The 23,733-nt window shown below is 44.6% G+C and overlaps 1 protein-coding gene across 1 annotated transcript in view; it reads right to left on the minus strand.

Moving 5' to 3' along the window:
• The window catches only part of VSTM4 (V-set and transmembrane domain containing 4), an 89,896-nt gene that overhangs the window by 26,404 nt on the left and 39,759 nt on the right, over positions 1-23,733 (minus strand). The window contains exons 6-7 of the mRNA XM_040486034.1: positions 9,323-9,429; positions 7,796-7,857 (exon numbers count right to left, since the gene is read on the minus strand). Coding sequence (XP_040341968.1) covers positions 7,796-7,857; positions 9,323-9,429 — 169 coding nt within the window. The remainder of the gene's footprint in view (positions 1-7,795; positions 7,858-9,322; positions 9,430-23,733) is intronic.

The raw sequence follows: 23,733 nt of genomic DNA on the forward strand, positions 1-23,733 counted from the left end.
GGATCCGAGCGGGACAGACAGGATATAGGAGACCCACTGGGAAATCTGTGGTAATTAAGCCCATGATGTTCCTGATTTTTCTGCGTCTTAGGTCTTTTGCTCACAAGAGATCATTTTCTCCTTAGAGAAGAGAGGTGGCCTGAGCCTTCTGGCTACTGTGTACTACATACAAGTGCCTTAATTACAGAGGCTCAAGGGTGAGGAGGGTGTTGACTCAGAGGCAGGAGTGTATAAAAGTTCATTGAGCCCAGGGGTGCCTGGGTGGCTCAGTCGGTTAAGTGTCCACCTCTTGGTTTTGGCTCAGGTCACGATCTCATGGTTCCTGGGTTCGAGCCCCGCATTGGGCTCTGCGCTGACAGTGCGGAGCCTGCGTGGGATTCTCTCTCCCTCTCTCTGCCCCTCCCCAACTTGCGCTCAAAATGAATAAATAAACCTTTAAAAAACAAAAACAAAAAAGGTCTTTGAGTCCAAAGAACTGTATTCTCTTTCTCTTCTCATTAGTTTTGGGGTCCTGACTACCCTCCTCTCAAATTCGTTATTTCCTGTTGCCCTTCTTTAAGCACTGAGGTCTTACCTCCACATCACAGAAACTATTTCCTCTTCCTCCACTTGGCCTCCAAATCAATAACTGACCTGATGCAATAAAAATCAATCAAACGCACTGCTGCCTTTCTCTGTTTCTTCAGAAACAAGGAAGCAATGACAGCTTTTCCTGGAAGTATCTGCATTAGCCCCACAAGTCCTGGGGGCCCTGCTGCGGGGAAACTACACATTTTACATTTTGTGCAAGTACTCCCTTGCCCCCCAAGAGAAGAAAAAACACTGATGTAGAAACAATGACTCACTGTCAGTGTTTAAGGTTATTAGACAAAACGATCACATTGTCTGTCAGAGAAACGCTTCGTGATGGTGTGTGGCCTCATTAGGTGCTTAGATAACTCTGAAAGCAGGCTATGTCGTGCTTGTGTTGTTAAAAAAGAGGAGGGTCGGTTTGCACAGCTTGATTACGAAATGTCTAACATGCTTGGCTCCTCTCTTTTTTCTTCCTGAATCCTATCATTTTTTAAACCTCCCAACCACTCCCCATCTCTGGAATACGTACTTCCCGCAAAATGCCATGTCGCCTTGGAAACATACAAAAAGGTTCCCGCTTTTATGCTTTGAGGGTGAAAACACAAGGAAACATGTCTGTTATTTTTGCCTGCCAGAGTCTAGAGGGCCTACCGGGAGCTGGTAGTTAAGATTTATAATTAAGATGAGTGATATGGGGGGGGGGGGGCGCCTGGGTGGCTTAGTCAGTTAAGTGTCCGACTTCGGCTCAGGTTATGATCTCGAGGTTCATGAGTTTGAGACTCGCATCGGGCTCTGTGCTGTCAGTGCAGAGCCCGCTTCAGATCCTCTGTCCCCTTTTCTCTCTGCCCCTCCCCCACTTGTTTTCCCTCTCTCTCTCTCTCTCTCAAAAATAAATAAACTTAATTAAAAAAAAAAAAGATGAGTAAGATGGAATCTATGCCCCCAGCAGAGGAACTGGCACATAGTAGGTACTCAATAAATATTCCCTCTTGTCAATGCAGTGCCGGAGGCAGCAGGAAGCTTGACTTCTTGGGGTGAGCACGTGCTACCATCACTCTGGAGAGAGGGCTGCGTGTGCTCTGTGGCCTATAACCACCCGAGGAAGCACCGTTTCGTGGTGACGGTAGCAAAACGGAACAGTGACAGAATTGAAGACCTAAACTAGTGCCAGGCCTGAAAGAAAAGATGTCTCCAAGCTATTTTCTAAACTACCCACCAAGGCCCACGTGAATCAACAGGTATCTATTGACTTTAGTTTTAGCTACCATCAGGACTTATTGATCGGAGAGCTAAATATCGACCCATTGAGACCAAGGTCAATGCTGCCCTCCTGGGAAACTACATCTTAATATGAACTAAAACCTGCAGACGCTAGGCCTGATATTTTTGACTCTATACTGCTGGTCAGACAGAGTCTCATTCAAAGTCAGCTCTTTTCTTTATTGTATATTGTCATAGGTAGGAACTGGTTTCCAAACTGGCTTCTTTCTGGAAAATGTGGCATAGAAAATTTTAAATCTTTTCATCTTGTAAGCGATTAACAGACAATTTGGTACTTAAGAAATGTTATTGGAGACACTTCCATAAAATAAGGAGTCCCTGTGATGCATATAATTAGATGCATATAAATCATATAACTGCCCCAATTAACTTTCTGTGAAGATTAAGAATGTCCAATGTTGAATCTGCATCGGGAGCACACCAGCTCGAACAAACACACACACAAAACTCAACAACAAAAACTTGTGACTAAGACCAGAGTTATTTTTGAAAGTACTGTTCACTCCACTCTGTTTATAAGTGGCCCCCAAGGGCTTACTGTAGCATTTTGTACCCCATAAGTGCACAGCTGATTTTTGTTCAATGGACAAATGAGAGGTGCCCCCGCCCACTAGGCTGTGGACTAGAGATAGTTGTCCAACTAGATAAGACCAACAACACTGCAAAGGGGCCGTCCTCTAGGGCAGTGGGGTTGTCTTCACAGGAGAAGGATCAATACTCTTGTGAGTTGTGGGAGCTCACTTTTCTTGCACAGAGTGGTTGTCCTCACATGCAAAACTGGGGATCGGGAGTGGGGAACTTATTAGGAGAGTTAACTATGGCAATATGCAAAAAGCACTTCTTTGGGGGGCACCTGGGTGGCTCGGTCGGTTGAGCGTCCGACTTTGGCTCAGGTCATGATCTCATGGTTCATGAGTTTGAGCCCCCCATCGGGCTCTGTGCTGACAGCTCAGATCCTCTGTCGCCCTCTCTTTCTGCCCCTCCTCTGCTTACTCTCTCTCTCTATCAATAAAAGAAAAGGCACTGTTTTGGCTGTCTCTCTAGGATATATCCACAGAGTGTCAGTAAATAGCTGTTTCTGTTATTACCAGGGGTAAGATTCTGGATTAGAACCAATAGCTCCTGAACAACTCAGAGAGAAAGTAAGGTGGAAAATTTACAACGCATATCCTTTCTTGAGGTTGTTGATAAATATCAGAACATAGAGAAAAGATCTGGAAAAGATACACAGGTACACACATGTGCAGTGTTATGCACAGCTGAGGAGTGAGGGAAGTTGATAGGTTTAGCTTTTATGCTCAACTGAGTTTCCAAAAGCCCACCGAATGACTAGAGATCTATTTAAATCAGCAAGCACTCTGCTGCTACATTTGAGGACAAGACAGGAGTAGGCAATAGAGGAGAGCCGGTGAGGAATTTTTGATGATATGAACCAGATGGAATCACACTGAATGAAAAGCCCATCAGGGCCCACAGTTCACTGCAGGCAAAAGAAGTCTTTCTCTGGAAAACAGTGAACCAGCCTCTCCAGTAGAACAGCATGAAACTTGGGCACAAAGCAGCAAGGGCAGGGGCAAGGTTGGGCCAGAAGAATATGTCAGAAGCCACCAGACCCAGGCTCCACTCTGAGGCAAGAATCCAAATGAGCTGGCTAAAACTTCATGTTTTGCATTCAGAAGGACCAGACTCAAGTCTGCGTGACCCTGGGTTCCATCTTGCGCCTTACTGACTTTGCATCTCACTGTGCCCATCTGTAAAAGCAGAATGACAGAACCAACTCTACTGAGCTGGTGTGCAGAGTCATTAACAAATCTCTATCATGCTAGACACTGCTCTGGGTATGGAGGATACAGCAGTGACCACAACAGACAAGCTCCCTGCCTTCATGGGCCGTACATTCTGGTAGAAGGGAGAGGCAACTAATAGATAAATATAAAACATGTCAGGCTGCCTCTCATAGGTGAGCAGTGTTTTATATAGGATTTCAAGAAGATTCTTCCATCAACGTGACATCTGGATAGAGAGCTGAGGGGGTGAATAGATAGGCCACAACTATATCCTGGGGAGAACGTTCCAGGCAGAGTGAACAACTGGTGCAAAGTTCCTTCCAGAACATTCTTGGTATGTTTAAGGACTAGCAAGGAGGCCGGTGTGGCCAGAAAGGAACAAGGAAGGGGGTCAGTGGCAAAAATGTTGTTAAAGAGGTAATGGGGGCCAGATCATATTCAGCTAAGTTTTCCAATATGGTAGCCACTAGTGAAATGTGGCTTTCAAGCACTTAGAATGTAGTTCTGAAATGAGATGTGTAGTAGGTATAAAATATACACAGTATTTTGAAGACTTTATAGAATAAAAAGCATGTAAAATATTTCATTAATAATTTTAGTATATATTACATGTTTAAATGATACTATATTTGCTATATTGGGTCAAATAAACCATATTATTAAAATTGGTTCCACTTGTTTCTTTTTACTTCTTTACTGTGGCTACTAAAAAAATTAAATTACATATATGGCTTGCATGGTATAGGGCATTATAGGCCACAGTAAGGAATCTGGCATTTATATTGAGCAATATGAGAAGTAAATAGAAGTGCCCATAAAGTGCTTAGCATATTTCCTAGAACAGAGTGGAAAATTTTATGAAACTAGAATTCCAGTCACAGAAAAATTGCTCAAATGTAAAGGCAAATAAAGATATTTGAGGGAAAGGCATTAGATTCAATAAAGAATAATAACAAAACTAGTACGTTTGGTTCAAATAATTGTTTAGAATACAGTGATGAATGGTGAAGAAGATGTGATAGATATAGATATAGATACAGATATAGATATAGATAGATACAGATATACAGTGGAATATTATTCGGGGATAAAAAAGAATGAAATCTTTCCATTTGCAACAACATGGATGGAACTAGAGTATATTATGCTAAGCAAAATAAATGAGTCAGAGAAAGACACATATCATATGATTTCACTCATACGTAGAATTTAAGAAACAAAACAGATGAACACGGGAAGGGAAGGAAAAATAAGATAAAAACAGAGAGGGGATCAAACCATAAGAGACTCTTAAATACAGCGAACAAACTGACAGTTGCTGGAGGAGAGGGGAGTGGGGAGAAAGGCTAAATGGGTGATGGGCATTAAGGAGGGCATTTGTTGGGATGAGCACTGGGTGTTATATGTGAATGAGGAATCACTGGGTTCTATTCCTGAAACCAATACTACACGTTATGCTAACTAACTTGAATTAAAATTTTTTTTAGTGTTTATTTACTTTTGAGAGAGAGAGAGACGGAATGCAAGTGGGAGAGGGACAGAGAGAGAAGGAGACACAGAATCTGAAGCAAGCTCCAGGCTCTGAGCTGTCAGCACAGAGCCCAAAGTGGGGCTCGAACTCATGAACCACGAGATCATGACCTGAGCCAAAGTCAGATGCTTAACCGGGACTGAGCCATCCAGGTGCCCCAACCCACTTTGAATTTAAATAAATAATTTTTTTAAAAAAGAACGTAGTGATGAAGTTTAATGAAACTGACAATTAATGATTATTGAAATATGAAACATAAAGTAAAATAAAAAAGGATCTGACAAACAGATAAAACTGCATACGTTCCTAAATTCCCAGTGGGTCAGAGAAAAACAGGCAAAATAAAAAGAAACAAGTATTTCATTTTAGCCATCCTCATAGATGTGAACTTTCTGCTTTTTAATTTCCATTGACATGATGCTAATGAGGTTAGATACTTTTCATGAACTGACTATTTGTGTACCTCCTTTTGTGACATGCATGTTTCAGACTTGGTATTTTTTTTTTTTTGTAGTCTTGTCCTTTTATTTCCTATTGATTGGGGGGCGCCTGGGTGGCGCAGTCGGTTAAGCGTCCGACTTCAGCCAGGTCACGATCTCGCGGTCCGTGAGTTCGAGCCCCGCGTCAGGCTCTGGGCTGATGGCTCAGAGCCTGGAGCCTGTTTCCGATTCTGTGTCTCCCTCTCTCTCTGCCCCTCTCCCGTTCATGCTCTGTCTCTCTCTGTCCCCCAAATAATAAATAAACGTTGAAAAAAAATTATTTCCTATTGATTGGTAGGTGTTCAGACATTCTAAAAAAGAACCTTTGTTGGATGTATGCATGACAGGTTAGACATGGATTAGACAAGTGCATGATCCTTGTCTAATTAGGGGTTATGGATCATTTTTCATATGGATATCCAACAGACCCATCACCCTATATTGAAAAGTAATCCCTCCACTGCCCTGCAATGCCACTTTTGTCATAAATCAAGTGACAATACATCCCTAGATCTGTTGGGGGCTCTTTATTCTGTTCCTTTGATCAACTTATCTATCTTTGTGCTAATACCATAGTTTATTAATTATTGTGGCTTTAAGATAAATCTTGAAAATTGGTATAGAAATTCTCCACTTTTTTCTTTTCCTTCAAGATTATCTTGGCCACATGTTAGAATAGGGTTGCTAATTTCTCTCCCTCTCTGTCTTTCCCTGTCTGTCTCTGTATCTCTCTCTGTCTCTCTTTCTCTCTCATACAAATATACAACTGCTAAAAATACTGGAGACAAAGTAAATAACAATATAACTAGAAACTTAAAGTTGTTCATGTCCGTGCACACATATTGATATAAATTAGTGAGTTAAATAAATAAGAGAAGGTGTCCAGCTCTTCTTTACAGAAGAATTTCAAGTAGTAAATGTACAGGGATTAAGGAAAATAGAAAATCACCATGAGTACACCATACTAATAACTGCTACAAGCAAAATCCATTGATGAATGGTAACATTGTGGCTAAAAGTTCAAGGAGAAACGGGATATTTGCTTAGACTTGACGTTATCGCCCCTGAAATATTTATTAATGGTTGTGGTGGTTAACAGCACAAATTATTTGATACTCCTCTCTCAGGACAGTGAGCTTCTCTCCTTCCCTTGGATGTGACCCGGACTGAGTGACTGGCTTCTAACAAATAAAGTATGGAAAGCGAAAAACAGTAACTTTGGACGGAGAAGCCTGGCAACCACCCTAACCAAGCGATCACAATTAATGTCACTTTCATAAGACATATCGACATCATGCATCCCTGAACAGATGCACTGAGAAGGAAATATCACCTCTGCATTCTACTCCATAATCCAGAACCTCATCTCATCTCTACTCCTCAGAAAACCTCAGGGAAAGCCAAGTCAGGGGGACATTGTAAAAAAAATAACCAGTTACGACTCTTCAAAAGTGTCAAGGCCATGAAAGTAAAAGAATGACCAGGGAATGTCACAGATTGGAAGAAACTCAGGACGCATGACGACAAAATGCAATGTGATATCTTGGACTGGGTCCTGGAACAGAAAAAGAACATGAATGGAAAAACTGCTGAAATCTGGTCAGAGTCTGGGGTGTGGTTAATGGCAATGTGCTGACGATAATCTTACTTTTGACAAATACACCATGGCTACGTGAGATGCTAACATTAGGAGAAGCTAGGAAAGGGCAGATGGGAACTCTCCGTTTTTTTTTTTTCCAACCTTCTGTGATCCTAAAGTTATTTGAAAATAAAAAGCTATGACGTATTTTCTGGAAGGTTCTTCAGCAGTCTCTCCAGAGTGGTTATCAGGTTAATGTATACAAGCAGGCCCATATTCCATTTTACACCTTCCTGAGTATGGCCTTTTTTTTTCTTCCTTTCTTTTTGAAAAATAGCATTTATAATGAAACATATGTTCTATTTTGATTTTTAGAAAGCCACTCTGGGAACAAGATGTGGGGAAAAGATGTCTCAAAAGCTGACCCAAGCAGAGAGAATGTCGTTGCTTGGGGATCAAAGCACCGAGAACTATCAGCGTGATTGGAGTCAGTAAAGCTACTGCTTGGGCTCTGCAGCGTGTTGAACGCTTGAGGGGACAACACCAAACAGAATAGGTTACTCACCAGCGTGACTTTCCTCTGCGGTTTCAGCAGCTTCGGTTTATGGAACGTGGCAGCTATGGGGGCTGTGGAAGCATATGAAGAGTTTAGCTTCCAATTCTCCCCAGACTTCTAATGTCCACATATCATGAGCAACACAGACATACTCTGTGGAGACTCATGGACCCCTTCCTGCCCCTATGGAAGAACTCCCGTTTCTGACCTAGATACCACCGGGTGCCCCTCGATGGAGAGCAATTCTCCCCTAGTCTTTAGCCATGTCATCCTTTCCCATCTTCAAGGTCAACGAAACAGCTCTGCATAAAACCCTGCCAGCTACAAAGAGGTCAGGTGTGCAGGTGAGAACCAGGTGTGTTTGGTAAAGGCCGAGCCTGGGAACTTCCCTGGGGCTTCGTTCTAACTACACACTAACAGTGAAAGCAGTGACCTTGACCCGCACAGCAGCCCTGACAGGTCATCAGGGAGGGTCTTACTACCCCCACTTAACAGAGGAGAAAACCAAGGCTCTTCCCCACCATGTCATGTAATGAGTATTTCAATGATTTGGAACTTAAACTTGACCTTCAAAGTCAGACAGACCTCACCTCCAAGCCAGACTCCATCACTTAGCTCTCTGAGTCTCACTTTTATCTTTGGTAAGGTAGGGTACTATCTACTCTGATTGAATGAGATGTTACGGCAGGGTTCTCTGCCCCCTTCCCTCCCCGGATCTGCACTTGTCATGCCTTCCAGAACGCCCAGGCCTTCCAGCCTTTCTGTCCACCCAACGTGTGTTCAGCCTGAGCACCAGTGGCATTCACCACACGACCCCAAGGGTCTCTAGGTGACAGCCTGTGAAGCCCCACCTGAGGGATAAAATATATCTTGTCTTGTTATTTAAATTGTTTATCTGGGAGGTCCTAGTACTTCCAACTATATTTCAAATTATTTGAGGCATGAACATCTCCCAAATTGGCCATGGTAATTTTAGGAACTATCTGTAGATGGTCTTAGTTCTCCTAAGATATGAGCAGTTCTCTCCTCCAGAAACACCCATCTTTCTCACCCACGTTGCTCTACATTATAACTGGAATCAAAGACCAACCCTCATTTCATCCCCAGGGCCAATCCAAAATAAACTACATACCTGGTTTACATCTTTAGAAAAATCAGAGGCTTCTCTCCCTTGAATGAACCAAGATGTTGACACCCCTTGTCCCACCTCACTATGTGCAGAGCATGTTAATAGTTGAAATAATAGTTGAAATATATTTCAGTGTGGATGGAATATACTGTGGAATCAGTCTCTGCATGTTGGCTCCCCCACCTCCCCACTAAAGCATGCTGAGCCAGTGCACCACCCCCAGCCCCACCTAGTAATGGGGCTCAGTTATGATCAGAATCTAGGTGGGGTTCTCCAAGCTATATAATCACTGGATGTCATGTCTTCCATCTGTCTACTCCCCCTGTCCTGGTCCCACTTCTAACCCCAGACCCACTCTGGATCAGTCGAGCTGGCTCCGCGTGGGTAACTGTAAGCTAGCTTCCTACCTTTGGCAGGGACTGCAGGAGGAACGTCAGCCTTCTCCTTCCGCCTCTTGCCTTTCTTGGGTTGCAGCGGGGCCAAGCTGGTCACACTGGTAACGGTCTCCCCTGAACTATAGAAGAGAAGAGTCTTGGTGAAGGCAAAATCGTATTTGTTCCAGGGAAAGGGAAAGGAAGTAATAGTTTCTGTATGCTTCCCGAGTACCTATCTAAGGTCAGGTTATCTTACAGCTGGATTGGGATCACTCTATGTTTATCTCCAGGGATGTCTGGAGGTCTGGGACTGACCTACGGCTAAGATAAGGATGTTGAGATGAGCTAGTTAGTGGTTTATAATGTGCTTTTTAAAGTTCACAGATCCCTGGAGAGATCCAGAACCAGCTTGTCTACACAGTTACAGATGTATGGATTGACAGTTTATACTGATTTCATGAATTATGGAGTTTGGCTTGGCCACATCACTAGTAGGGTATTAAGATACCTTTTTTTTTTTTTAATTTTTTTTTTCAACGTTTTTATTTATTTTTGGGACAGAGAGAGACAGAGCATGAACAGGGGAGGGGCAGAGAGAGAGGGAGACACAGAATCGGAAACAGGCTCCAGGCTCCGAGCCATCAGCCCAGAGCCTGACACGGGGCTCGAACTCACGGACCGCGAGATCGTGACCTGGCTGAAGTCGGACGCTTAACCGACTGCGCCACCCAGGCGCCCCAAGATACCTTTTGAAACTTCTGCTTGAGCTTCCATAAAACCGAGATTCTTGGCACATATTTTTGTGGTTCCCAATCCAAAAACAGAGCCCCTCCTGTGCAAGGGAGAACGGAACTTGGGAGCTGCACCTGGAAGTCTCCAGGGTCCCCCATGATGGTTCGTGCTTTTTTCTGGAAGTCTCCAGGGTCCCACATGATTGTTCATGCTTTCTTCTGGAAGTCTCCAGGGTCACCTATGATTGTCACACTTTCTTCTGGAAGTCTCCAGGGTCCCCCATGATTGCCACGCTTTCTTCTGGAAGTCTCCAGGGTCCCCCATGATGGTTCATGCTTTCTTCTGGAAGTTTCCAGGGTCCCCCATGATTGTTCAGGCTTTCTTCTCCTGCTGTACCTTTACTGTTAGTAGCGGGTAAGTGGCTTCACCCTGAGGAGGGCTGTGGGTGTTTTCAGTTATCTGGCCCTGTGTATAATATCAGATTCTATATCTATAATATCACATTCCTGTCATGTGTTACCCATGACAGCCCAGAATGACGACACTGATAAATAAGCCTTATGTTACAGGTAAGACATAAAGGACCTAAGTGACAAAAGATACAAACACAGACTGGCTTACTGTGAAATCTTGATCCTACATGTGGGATGAAGTGTATACACTTTATTGAATGGCTATCACTCTTATTTCAAGTGCGTCATATTGGCTCCAGCAACCCATAGGGAAGCCCCTTTTAGAATCTCTTATCCTGAGGCACATCTCTTATCCAGGCAGCTGCAGTTAACCAAGACAGACTATCTCCCTAATACATAAAGACTTTTTAGAAAGCCTTAAGCCTATGACCAACTGCCTAATAATCAAAATGAAGGAAGGCAGTAAACAGTTATCATGCAAGAGGAAAGGCTCTTACCTATGAAAACATGCTAAAGCTCCCTCACAAAAGAAATCCAAATTAAAACATACTGCACTTCCTTTCTCCACATATCAGAATGGCAATAATCACATTGGAGGCAAAGTGCTATTTTGCCAAGAATGCAGACAATTGGGCACTCAGATGTATGGCTGGTATGAGTGTAAACCCTTCCCAAAGGAGAATACTTGGCGATAAGAATAACTTGGCAATCAGAATAATTTGGCAATCAGAATTACAGAGGCTTCTACTCTGACCCAGCGATTTCACTTCCGGGAATTTATTCTGTGGATATCCTTGCATGCGTATCAAATGTATGTGTAAGATTTGTCCTTACGGTGCTGTTGTTAATAGCGATAAGAACCCAACTGTCCATCAGCAGGGGACTGGTTAAGGAAATGACAGTGAATCTACCAATCCACAAAGGGGGGGGGGGGTTCTCTGTAGCTGCAAAGAGGAGTAAGAAGCTATTTATGTGTGATGAGAAAAGATACATCGTTAAGTGGTAAAGCTGGGCGTTGGCCAATGTGTAACACGTGCCCCTTTTGTATAAAAGCAGGGAAAAGTAAAAATAAAAATATATATATATATTAGCATTTGCATACATGTGCACAAAGAAACTCTGGAGGTATTCACAAGAATTTTAAAATAGTGGTTCCTTACAATGGGGCTGCTGAGGAACTAGGCAGACAGGAAGCCGGGCAGGAAGAATTATCACTACACATTTTTTAGTCAATTATTTAAATTTTCAATTTTAATTATTAAACCATGTGACTGTATAATCACTGGAAAGCAATCAGTTAAACATGAAGAAATCTCTCTATATATTTAATAAAAGAAGGTAGGCTCTTCTAACATTGTCCTAGGGTTTTAAAAATGAACAGAGATTGGGGCTACCTGGGTGGCTCAGTCGGTTAAGCCTAGGTCAAGATCTCACCATTCCTGAGTTCGAGCCCCGCATCGGGCTGTGTGCTGACAGCTCAGAGCCTGGAGCCTGCTTCGGATTCTGTGTCTCCCTCTCTCTCTGCCCCTTCCCCACTCATGCTTTGTCTCTATCTCTCAAAAATAAATAAACATTTAAAAAAAATTTTTAAATGAACAAAGATTGACCCACACATTGTGGGAAAAATTCCAAGAATATAGATCACACTGAGTTTCCCCAAAGATGGCTTATTTTTACTGGGAACGGAAACTCTAACCAGCCATGAGTTTAGAGTGCAGGGTCAACTGTGTAAACTCACAGATATCCCAAAGGAATGTGCGTTTACAAAACGCTGACCACTAAGAGGAAACAAGGGATCAAAAACTCTCAGAATTGCTTAAATACACAAGCACATGTACAGCTTCATCTCATAGCTTTAAACCCTTGAAACGTTTATTTTTTCTTCTTTCCATTATAAATTAATGCATGTTCATGTTTTCAAATGGTAATTACAGGCATGGAGGAAAAAAATGAAAATAAATAAGTCTATCCTAACCAAAACACAACCTTCTTAAATATTTCCAGTCTTTTTCCTGTTCCTTGTTTAATTTTTTAAATTAAGACAAGAAAACAAGAGAAGTTTTAGGTTCACAGCAAAACTGAGCAAAGGGTAAGAGATTTTTCATATGTCCCCCACCCCGCCCCCCGCACAGGCACAGCCTCCCCCATTATCAACACCCCTCACCATGGTGGGACATTTGCTATAAGTGATGAACTTACATCAATATATCATTAGCATCCAAAGTCCATAATTTCTATTAGGGCTCATTTTGGTGAGTTCCATGGGTTTGGACAATGTATCCGCCACTGCGGTATCATAAAGAATAGTGGTACTGCCACAAATCCCTCCGCGTTCCACCTAGTCATTCCTCCTACTCCCCGCCCCCTACCCAACCCTTGGCAACCGCTGATCTATTTACTGTCTCCATAGTTTTGTCTCCTCCAGAATGTCATATAGGTGGAATCATACATTATGTAGCCTTTTCAGATTGGCTTCTTTCACATAGTAATATGCACTTAAGTTTCCTCCATGTTTTTTCCTGGCTTGCTAGCTCATTCCTCTTTAGCGCTGAATGATATTCCATTGTCTAGACATACCACGTCTTCCAAATCCAATCCCCTACCATAGGGTATGTTGGTGGCTTCCCAGTTTGGGCTATTATGAATAAAGCTTCCATAAACATCCGTGTCCAGGTTTTTGTGTGAACACAAGTTTCAACTCTTCCTTGGTTTTTACACACTGTGTGTTACTGTCACACTGTTTCATAATTTTGCACCCTTCTTCTTACCTAATTTGTATTCTCCACATTGTGACATCTTGACACTGTTCCGGTGAGAAGACAGGCCATGGTACCCAACCGTTCCCTGGCATCTCAGTAATACCTGACACATGAGTAATGTTGTTATAAATGTATTTGTGCATAATGGTTTTCTACTCTTAGACTTTTGTGTTAGGTTAGATTCTTAGAGCTGGAATTACTAGTTCGTGGAGGAGGACCATTTTAAAGGGTATTTAATTTGCACTGTCAGAATGATTTCCAACAAGTTAGCCCTACTTCAGAGCCACTCGGTCAACGGATGAGGAGATTTCTGTCTTCATCCTCTTTAACACCTGGTTTATCGGCTTAAAAAAACTACTCAACGGATAACAACGGGACCTCCCTTTTCCTTGCATTTCTCTGACTGTTCGTGAGGATGAACATTTCCAGCGTTTGTCTCCTCGCGTTTCCTCTTTTACGAATGATGTGTGGACATCTGTAATTACTTATTAGGGTCTCGAGTTTTCTTAAAGATTGGCACACACCTTTCACATCAGCCGGACGTATTTAGTGCAAACATTCCTCCCAATTCCCTTTGAATTTTGGCTTCCTATTAACGCACAGTGATCTGTTTCTTTTTGTTAAATTATTCAATATTTTTTTTTCTTGCCTACCGCCTCTGAGCTTGGATCGTCCTTGCCAGTTGTACCTCAAACCCTGCAGAATCAAATATTTCCTCCTTCCTCTTCTTTTTTCTTGGACTTAGTTCTTGAGCTCTTTAATATAAAGTGAAAGTTCGGGGACATCATTTATATAAATGTATGCCATCAGACCCAGGGCTTTCAGTAAGCTAAAAAAGATCTGCTTTGTCATCACCATTTTCCTTCAAAACAGCAAAACTGCAGTGAACTAAATTTAGCCCTAATTCATACTTCAACGATGGGAATTCATATACAATGAGTCACCCCAGTGATGTGACAGATGATTTCTCTCGCAAAATATTATTTCTCCCAATGAGCCAGCAAGACTGGTCGAAATTTTCGACAAAGAAAAGTCCACTTTATGATTCACTTACAGGAAAGTTATTCTATACCTTAGGTTGGAACAGGACTGTGTTTTGTCCCAGACACATGGGAGTGAGCATTGCTGGAGCCAGTCAAACCAAAACAGATAGAAAACGGGCCAGAAACTCCATCTAAATGAGAGAGGTGTGCGATTGGAAAGCAGTGCTTTCTTTCTGGTTCCCACAAGGGCTGTGTGGCTGGCACACGTGGGAGGTATTGTAACAGGTGCATACATCTGGCCCAGACACCTCTCATAGGCGTCTCCCTCCCACGAAAGCTGGGCACCTCTGCTCTGTGGCACATGGTGGCCGGATCCGGTGAATGGGCACTGGACAAGGGGCAGAAGGCCTGCGCTACAGCAGGTTCCACTCTGACGAGAGAGGTGACCCTGGATAAGTCACTCACTTCCTGGGCCTCCATCCCCCAATCTGTAAAATGGGGAGAAGTACACTTGCAATCTAACTCACAGGGTTATTATTAGGGTCAGATTGGCTGGCACGGCCTAAAGTAGACAGGACATGAAGCAGCTCAGGGGCACTGACCCAAATCTCTGGTGCATGAGTGCAGTGGGCGATGCTTCACAGTATTACCCAGGGAGGATCATGTCGCCGCCTGGGTATCTCCTGGCACCATGTCTCGGCCCTGAGGTCTACCAGTTTCAACCTACACGTTGATCAAAAAACTTTCTGCCCAAGATAGTACAGCATGCTCTCCTGTTGCCACAGGTACAGCTGTGTTATCTAAGAACCAGCACAGCACACAGCAGGTGGGTAAGGAGGAGGGAGAAGCTGTATCCCCAAGCAGCCCCAGGACACCGGATGGAGCAGGCAACCTGGGTTTTGCTAGGTATCGATCAAATTGTGAGCAACTACACTTCGCTGAACTTCAGTTAATAAGAGCTACGTGTGTCTCTATCCTAGGCAAAGCACTGGGAAAAGTGCACAATATCCATAATCTCCGACCCTCCCAGATGGGAAAATGAAGCCTCGGAGAGGTCCAGGCGGGAGACGTGGGGTCTGATCCAGGGCGGCCTGCCTCCTTGGCCCTGAAGCAAGGATTCTGGGCCCAGCCCAGACAACAGAGAAGAAGAAAACTAGGACAGGAAGAGGGTAAATCAAGCCAGATCCACGATGGCTGCTCTGGGCTTAAACCAGCTCCCTAAAGAGAAGGTACTGAAAGGCGATATCAGCATTCCATTGCATTTAAGTCTGTACTAAATCTGGGACTGTTACAGCAGCTAAAGCCCTGCCTGGGTGGGAGGAAGAGGGCCCAACTAGAGCGCTGGGGACTTGGAGGCAAGAGCTGTGGCTGGTGCCCAAGACAAGGGCCGTCTTGGCCTAGGATTGGACAGAGGAGGAGGGGAGCACAATTCCTATACCTGGAATTCTCTGGAATAAGTGATGTCACCTGTCAAAATGGAGGGGGTAGGCTGGCCATGTGGAAATCCGGTGTCTCTACTCTATAGCTAAGAGTGTTCGGGAGTAGAAAAAAAATAATACAATAGCACAAACTGAGCTGATCCCACCAAAGAACAAAATTATAACTAAGACCCAGCCACATCTTGCTTCCAGAACTAAATGTGAGATCAAAGCACCCCTCATATTGAACCACAGTGCCTGTGGCATACGAGTGCTCACCCACACATCAGTGACTGTCCTAACACCCACCTGTCTCTGGGATAATACTAGAGGTACAGCTAACCATTCACGCTGAGGGACTTTCGTACATCCAACCCTCGCGCGCCCAGAGGCCAAGTGTTTCCTTCGGTCCCGGGAAATCTTTGTGCCTCAAAATAGGAACTATGAATCAAAATGCTTCCTTAAGGTCTGTTTAATCTTGTTTCCTATTGAATGAGCAGGCACCCTCATCCCTGGGCACACAGCTGTCTGTCATGTGCTGCAAGGGGATTTGCTGCTCTCTGAACTCTCATGCCAAGTGTTGTCTGTCAGTCAAAAGAACTCAGCTCAGAAAGCCCTCCGTGAGTGGGGCTGAGGAAGGTGTTCGGGCTCTGGTCCTACCCACACCTGCCCCAGGCCTGCTTCCTGGAGCCATTCTCCCCACCCCACCTCACCCCACCCCACCCCACCCCACCCCTCAAGCCCTTCTTCTCCACGCTGTCTTTGAAAGTCATTGCTTTAGCTGCCTGTTTTATCTGCAGAAATGTCCATGTGCTTCCTTTCCTCCTGCCCACATAGCTCTGTTTTGACAATGCCGATGCCTGATACGGGTCCCCAGAGGATCACGAGTTCCTTGCCAAGCAGCTCTGTGCTCCTTTTTCCAAGATTTCATGCAGCCCACTCGTCACCCCCTAACCCTCTACCCCGCAGCTTCAAGTGTAGAATCTTGAAGGAGGAACGCTGATCTCAACAACTATGGCGGCCACTCACTGTCATTATCAGTTACAGTCAATTATATCTCAATAAGTTGGGGGAGGGGGGAGGAGCACAATTACAGCCCCCCTCCTCAGGTTGGCTACCACTGAGAAAGGCCAATGACTCGTGCAAATAGGGCAAATTTCCCAACCTCTCTCTCTAGGCTTTGGAGCGTGCTTTGTGGGTTTCCCATGCCACTGGACTACTCAAGGTTAATGGCTACCACATGCCGGGAGCTGCTCAAAGCTGCAGAACTCCACTCTCAAGATGGACAAAGGGTACCACCCGCTCACGGTGACTCCCTTGAAATGACTCTTTTTTTATATGACATGCCAAGAACATAAAACCATATGTAGTACACAATGAGCGTTTAATGGGTTTCACCTACTGCATTATCTTACCAGTATTATTACCATCATTATTATGGAATCTCTCTCAGAGTCCTTGAATAGGGAGCCAGACATAACAGAGTTCTCTATAACCTGAGCGAGAACCGGTGCACCTAGAAAAGAGCGGCAGACCCTTGGCGGTCACTGTGTATTCTTCTCTGCTGCTTCTACCCTCTGGGGTTTTTGCATGCACGTTCTAAGCAGCATCAGAATAAAGCTGCTCCCTTGTGAGGGAGCTGCCAAAGCGCCTCCCTGTCCACAGCCTCTATGGCCTTTTATCATAAATGGCTTACACAACCTGAGAGGTTCTGCTGGGGCCCCGTTGTTAAAGCTCTCCGTTGCAGTTCCTGCCAGCTTTGTGAAGCCTGCACAGAAGCTTTGCCGGGCCACTGGTTTTGTTTGTGAATTTAAGATCTATGACTACGAACTGGTAAGATCACGCCTCATTAATATTTAGTGGTTCCATGCAGTGTTCTCGTCTTGGGTCATAAGAAAAATGGCAGAGAGGTCACTGGGGTTACATGCCCTGCATCTATCGCCCGCACCACTGAGGGTATGTGTTTGTGTGGGATTGGCCCCACCCATCCTCTGGCCACCGTGCTTGGTTCAGGCCGGTCCCCTACCATCAGGGTGCGGTTGTATTTGCTGGTCAGGAAGTGAGACAATTCCTTCATTAGGCCAGGTGGGAAAGCACTTGCTCCCACTTTTCTCTTCCCAAGGGGAGCCAGCCTGGCCTGGGGATACGCCAATCCTTGAGGCAGCACTGCCCGGAGACAGGCTGGGAATAGACACCATCACCCCAACAACACTGTGTCTCCCAGACCGAGCTTCCCTGGGGCCCAACCACTGCAGCACCCCTAGTCAGATGAGCCAGCCAAGTCCCTTCCTAGGTAATGCCATCTGTGCTAGCTTCCTGTCACCTGGAATCAGAAGGTTCGTAAATAGTACAGAGGGCTAGCTATTTATCTAACAGTTGGCAGTTTTATTCCTGTTCTTAGTCTGGGGAGACTAATTTGTGCCTTGCAGGGTTTTATGAAGATTAGAAATAAATCCCATAAAGTGCTCACAAATGGAGGGACACGGGCACACCGTGAGTAATTATGAGGAATTAGCCCACAGCCACTGCTATTTCACTGAATCCTCACGACCCTGAGCAATAAGGACAAAAGCAAATTTGCACCCATTTTGTGGAGGATGAAAAATTCTCGAGTGGCCCAAGGTCAAGCTGCTGGGTGGCACGGCTTCAGCTAACACCAAATCCAGGTGGGATTTTTTTTTTTATGTTTATTCATTTTTGAAAGAGTGAGCGTGAGATGGGGAGGGGCACATAAAGAGGGGGACAGAGGATCCAAAGCAGGCTCTGAGCTGACAGCAGTGAGCCCGATGCAGGGCTCGAACTCACGAACCGTGAGATCATGACCTGAGCCAAAGTCGGTCGCTCAATCGACGGAGCCACCCAGGCACCCCTGGGCGGAATGTTTTTTACATGATGCCAGGAATAACCACCAGGCTCCATCTCACAGGTCGGTCCTCCTCATGCCTTCCTCTGCCTGGGGACTAGGGAGGGACACCGAGCCTGAGAGCCGGGGTGGGGTGAGGATAAGAGGCACAGCAAGGATGTCAGGGATGCAGGACGGGGGCCAGGAGCCACACGGCCGCATCTGCTATTCCGGCCCTCGCCACCTTGCTTGCTCAGGTGAACGTGGTCAGAGGGGAGGCATTCGGCACACGTGTGGGCTAAAACCCAAGCAAAGAACAATAATGGCTGGTGCATCTGCAAATCGATGCCTATAACCAGAGCACATTGGCTTCTCAAAGTCAGGGGGACGCAGGGCAGCCACCGCCCTCCCCGGCATCTGTGGCTACACCCTTCCCACACTGCTTCCATTGCCCTAACTCTCTCTAGCGTCTCCTCCCCGTTCACCTGTGTGCATGCCAACCCTGAAGTGCTCACAACCATGTCCGAGCTTCCCGGTGTGTCTGGGACAGTGCATTAGTCCTGGAGACAGGTGGCCCCGGGCTGGCATCCTCGCGTCTCCACCTCTGCCTGGCAGATACCTCACCACGAGCCACACTCTTCATATCAGTTTTCATCTGGAGAATGGGACCATCACACCACCCACTCTTGGAGTTGTGGTGAGGAATGAAGAAGATGCTATGTGTCGATGCTTAGCCCTGTGCCCATCCCCTGGCATCTGGCCCTGCCACCCCCTCCAGCCTCTCCTCCCTGCTGCTCTGCCCTGCACCTGCAAGGCTCCTCACCCTCATGGACCAAGTGACCTCATCCTCCCAGCCTGTCACCCACTGTACTTCTCCCTCCCCACTTCCGTGTGCTGCCTCCCCCCAACCCCCCGCCCAACCCTTTTCTGGAACACTCTTCCTCCTCCTTCAATACTTGGCCTGAATTTCACCTCCAGGAAGCTTTCCCTACCAACCACAGAGCCCTGGGACAGGGTTAGGAGCGCCTCATCTGGGTGCCCGTGACAGCTTGGTGGGCACCACCTGCGTGCTGCCACAGTTTTATTTCTCTAGGTCTCCCATTTGATGCAGCACTCAAGGGCATGGGCTGTGCGCTATTTTATCCTTGCCCTACGGGCCTTACAAGAAATCCCTTACAAAAGGATCACCCAAGTGTGACTGAATAATAACAAAAACCAGTTGCATAGAGCTCACCATTTACCAGGACCGTCAGAAGCACTTCACACAGACTAACTCATCGAATCCCGCCAACAACACTATGTGCCAGCTTTGCCCCGCCCCCTTTCATCAGAGAGGTGGCAAAGCTGGCCAAAGGCACACAGCAATCAGCGGCAGAGCCCGGATTTGAACCGAGGCAGCCTGGCCCCAGAATCTTTCAGCATCACAGAAGATTACCTTTCACAGAAAAAACAAATTCCATAATCCTACCACTATTCAGTATTATGAAAATGAAGCGAGTAGTTACACATCTAAGTTCAGAGCCGGTATCTTTAGATTCCCTTTGAAATCACCTCTGCCTTCACACTAAGGTTCTGAACCAGTCAATTATTAATTAAATCCCATACTTCGACTGTCAGGGTATGTTTTAAAAAAAAAAAAAAAATCTCTGATGGTTCAGAAAAAACTGAAAAGTGCTTTAAACAAAGCTCACAAACCACAGTAATGCTATGCCTGTAACTTATCCAGCATATAAATAGTCTGTGCCCCTGTTCATCCATGAGAGAGCACACACACCAGAGAACATGAAGAAAGCCTGGATATCTTCTGTCGGAACTGCTGTTGGCACAGGGAACATAATGTGCACTTCAATTTCTCCCATCTGCAAATACTTTGTTATCTCAAACCCCTAAGAAGAGGTCAAACAACAGATCAGGAAATCTACTGTCTGGGAACTGCCTTTTTGGTGCCCACGGCCATCCTCTTGGCAACTTTTCTTAAACTTGACCTACAGGAAAGAAGGCATCTGAATCCGTGGACAAGGTGTCATGGTGTGGGGCTCTATGCAGTTGGTGGCATTTCATTTCAAATCTGCCTTTCCGGGACCTTTGGGGGCAGTATCATGCTCACTCCTCGAGCTGCTTTTAGGGAGCTGAAAAATCTTGCAGAACCCTGAGATGCTCTGGCCCAGCTTTCTGTTCCAGGAGAGCACTTAGCCATGGGAAGGAAAGTTTCCCAACCCCCAAATCAGGGCCACCCCCTCCCAGGGGATAGCAACTTCCGACTTTGGGGATGACACATATATATTCAAAACGAGACTCGCTTTCCTTCAGTATGAACTTCTCGCAATAAGTCATGGAATCCCTTAGAGCCTCCAGGTCTGTCCCAGTCACTTGGTAGGCCCTCCTCTTGGTGACCGCAGCCACAGTGCCAGCATGTGGCCTCTTCCTGAGGGTCCCTCCCCTGCCTAAGGGTTTCCGTTCCTGGCATCCTGCCCTGGTCCTGTGCTCTCTGCCCATTCTCCCTTAGGAGGAAGTGGTCAGAGGACAGAGAAGGACATTTATCCCAATAATAGCTTGAGACTCCAGGGGCCCAGCTGCCCACTGCCATTGCACGGATAGAGCTGGGGTCGGGAGGCCCCAACACGACCAGGACGGAAGGAGCCTCTGTGTGGGCTGCAGAGGCAGAGCACAATTCAGGCCAGAACCAGTTGAAAGGCAAGGGACTGACCAGTTCACTAGCAAGGAATCTGGGCTGCACTGAGTCAAATCAGCCTGAGGTCCTAATCGGGAAGATGAATACAAGTCGGCGGGGCACCCCTACATGGTCCTGGGGTGCAGCGGAGTGAAGACAGGCTTTCCAGAGGTAGATCTGTGGCTGGCCCGACAGGAGACATGCCCATGGAGAGAGCTTAACTCAGGCACTCACAGATTCACAGACAGCACCAGCTGGTAGAGGGGTGGCATCTGAATGGGACTTTGTGGTCATCACTGACCTCTGGTAGGTATCCCATGGCCGGGGGTGACCAAACTCTAAGGCCCACAAGACTAGGGTGACACCCGTACTATATGTCTATATGTCTAGCCTTGGTACCAGCTCAGAGTAGGAGCATGTCTTACCCCTATTACCAAAGGGAGAGGAAGGGAGGGGCCCAAATGGCACTCCTTGTTAGCGAGGCAAGGGACACAGTAGATCACAGCAGGCAAATCCTGAGAAGCACCGGCAGGCTGGCTCCTCACAGCCTCTGGGCTCCCCAGCCATAACCTCCCCCCATATCTGAAATGCCAGTCCTTAGGGCTCTGTGGGGGGGGGGGTCACATACTTTTAAGAAGAAACAAATACCTTTATCGAGGCATAATTTACTCCCCATGAAAGTCATTGATCTCAAGTGTATGACTCAACCATCACTACACTACAGTCTTGGAACATTTCTATTACCCCCCAAATTTCCCTCTTGCTCATTTATAGTTAATTCCTATGCCCACTCTCAGCCCTAAGCAACTATTTTCAGTTCCTATAAATTTATCCTTTTCTGGACATTTCAGATAAATGGTATCATACAATACATATTTTTTGCATCTGGTTTAGTTCACTTAGCATAATGTTTCTGAAGTTCATCCATGTGTAGAATGTATCAGCAGTTTGTCCCTTTTTATTACCGCATTGTATTTCATCAAACGGATTACTAAATGTTGTTTATCCATTCATCAATTGATGGCTACATTCAGATTGTTTCCATCTCCTGGTTATTATGAACAAAGCTGCTGTGAACAACTGCATGGATGTCTTTGTGTGGACATATGCTTTCATTTCTCTTGGGCAGATACCTACGAGTAAAATCTCTGGGTAATCATATGGTAGGTTTATGTTGAATGTTTTAAGAAACTACCAAATTGATTTCCAAAGCAGCTACACCATTTTACATTCCCACCTGCAATGAACAGAGTTCCAGTTTCTCCACATCCTCACCAACACTTGACATCATTGTCTTTTTACAGCCATTGTAGTTGTATTTGTACCACTTAATGACCAACGAAACGGAATATATTTTTGTGAATTTGTTAGCCATTTATATATCTTCTTCAGGAAAATATCTATTCAAATCTCTTTTCTTTGGTCCATTTTTGTGTTATTTGTCATCTTATTATTGAGTTGTAAGAGTTCCTTATATATTTTATCCCAGCATTATTTGTTGAAAAGACTGCTTTCTCAAACTTTTTGAAATAATTTGTGAAGGATTAGTATTATTTTTTCTTTCAATTCTCGATATATTTCACCAGTAAAGCAACATGGGCCTGGGCTTTTCTTGTTGGAAAGATTTTAGCTAACAATTCAATTTCTTGATTTATTATAGGTTTATTCAGATTATAGCTGTCTTTTTAAATCAATTTAGATAATTTGTGTCTTTCTAAGAGTTTTTCTATTTCATCTATGTTGTCTTATTTTTTAGAATAAAAGTGTTCATAATATTTTCTTATAATGCTGTTAACTTTTGAGTCTGTAGCGATTCCCTTTTTTCTTCCTGATTTGGTAATTGGCTTTTTCTTTTTTATTTTCATGTACAGTCTAACTTGAGATTTGTCAATTCTATTGATCTTTTCAAAGAACCAACTTTTGGTTTTATTGATTTTTTTCTGTGTGTGTGTGTGTGTTTTCCCTGTCATCAATTTCTGCTCTAATCTTTATTATATCCTTTCTTCTGCTTACAATGGATTTCACTTGCTCTTCTTTTTCTAGTTACTTATGGTGAAAGCTTAGGATATTGATCTGAGATCTTTCTTCTTGTCTAATACAGGCATTTAAAGCCATAATTCTTTCTCTAAGCACTGCTTTAGCAGCGTATCTCATAAGTTTTCATGTGTTTTGTTTTCATTTCTTTTCAATTCAAAATATTTTCTAATTTCTCTTATAATTTCTTCTTCATATTATTTAGAAGTGTGTTGTTTTAAATTTCAGAACATTTGGGATTCTCCCAGATTTCTTTCTGTAATTAATTTATATTTAATTCTTTTGCTTAGAGAACAAACTTTGTATGATTTCTTACATACATAAACTTTTTAAGTTTATACAAATCTGTTTTCTGGCCCCGCATCTGGTCTATCCTGGAGGATGCTCCCAGTGCACTTGAAAGGTGTGGTAGGTGGTCATTGGGTAGAGTATTCCTACTCTATGTGTCAGGTCAAATTGCTTGATCTTCTGTGCCCTTGAATTTCTGTCTAGGTATTCTATCAATTATTGAGAGTGGATCTTGAAATATCCAGCTCTTATTCTAGAATCATCAATTTCATCTTTCTATTTTCTATTTTTCTTCATGTGTGTT

The sequence above is a fragment of the Herpailurus yagouaroundi genome, unplaced genomic scaffold (genome assembly GCF_014898765.1).
Source record: "Herpailurus yagouaroundi ecotype Mexico unplaced genomic scaffold, PumYag 163, whole genome shotgun sequence".
Taxonomy (NCBI): domain Eukaryota; kingdom Metazoa; phylum Chordata; class Mammalia; order Carnivora; family Felidae; genus Herpailurus; species Herpailurus yagouaroundi.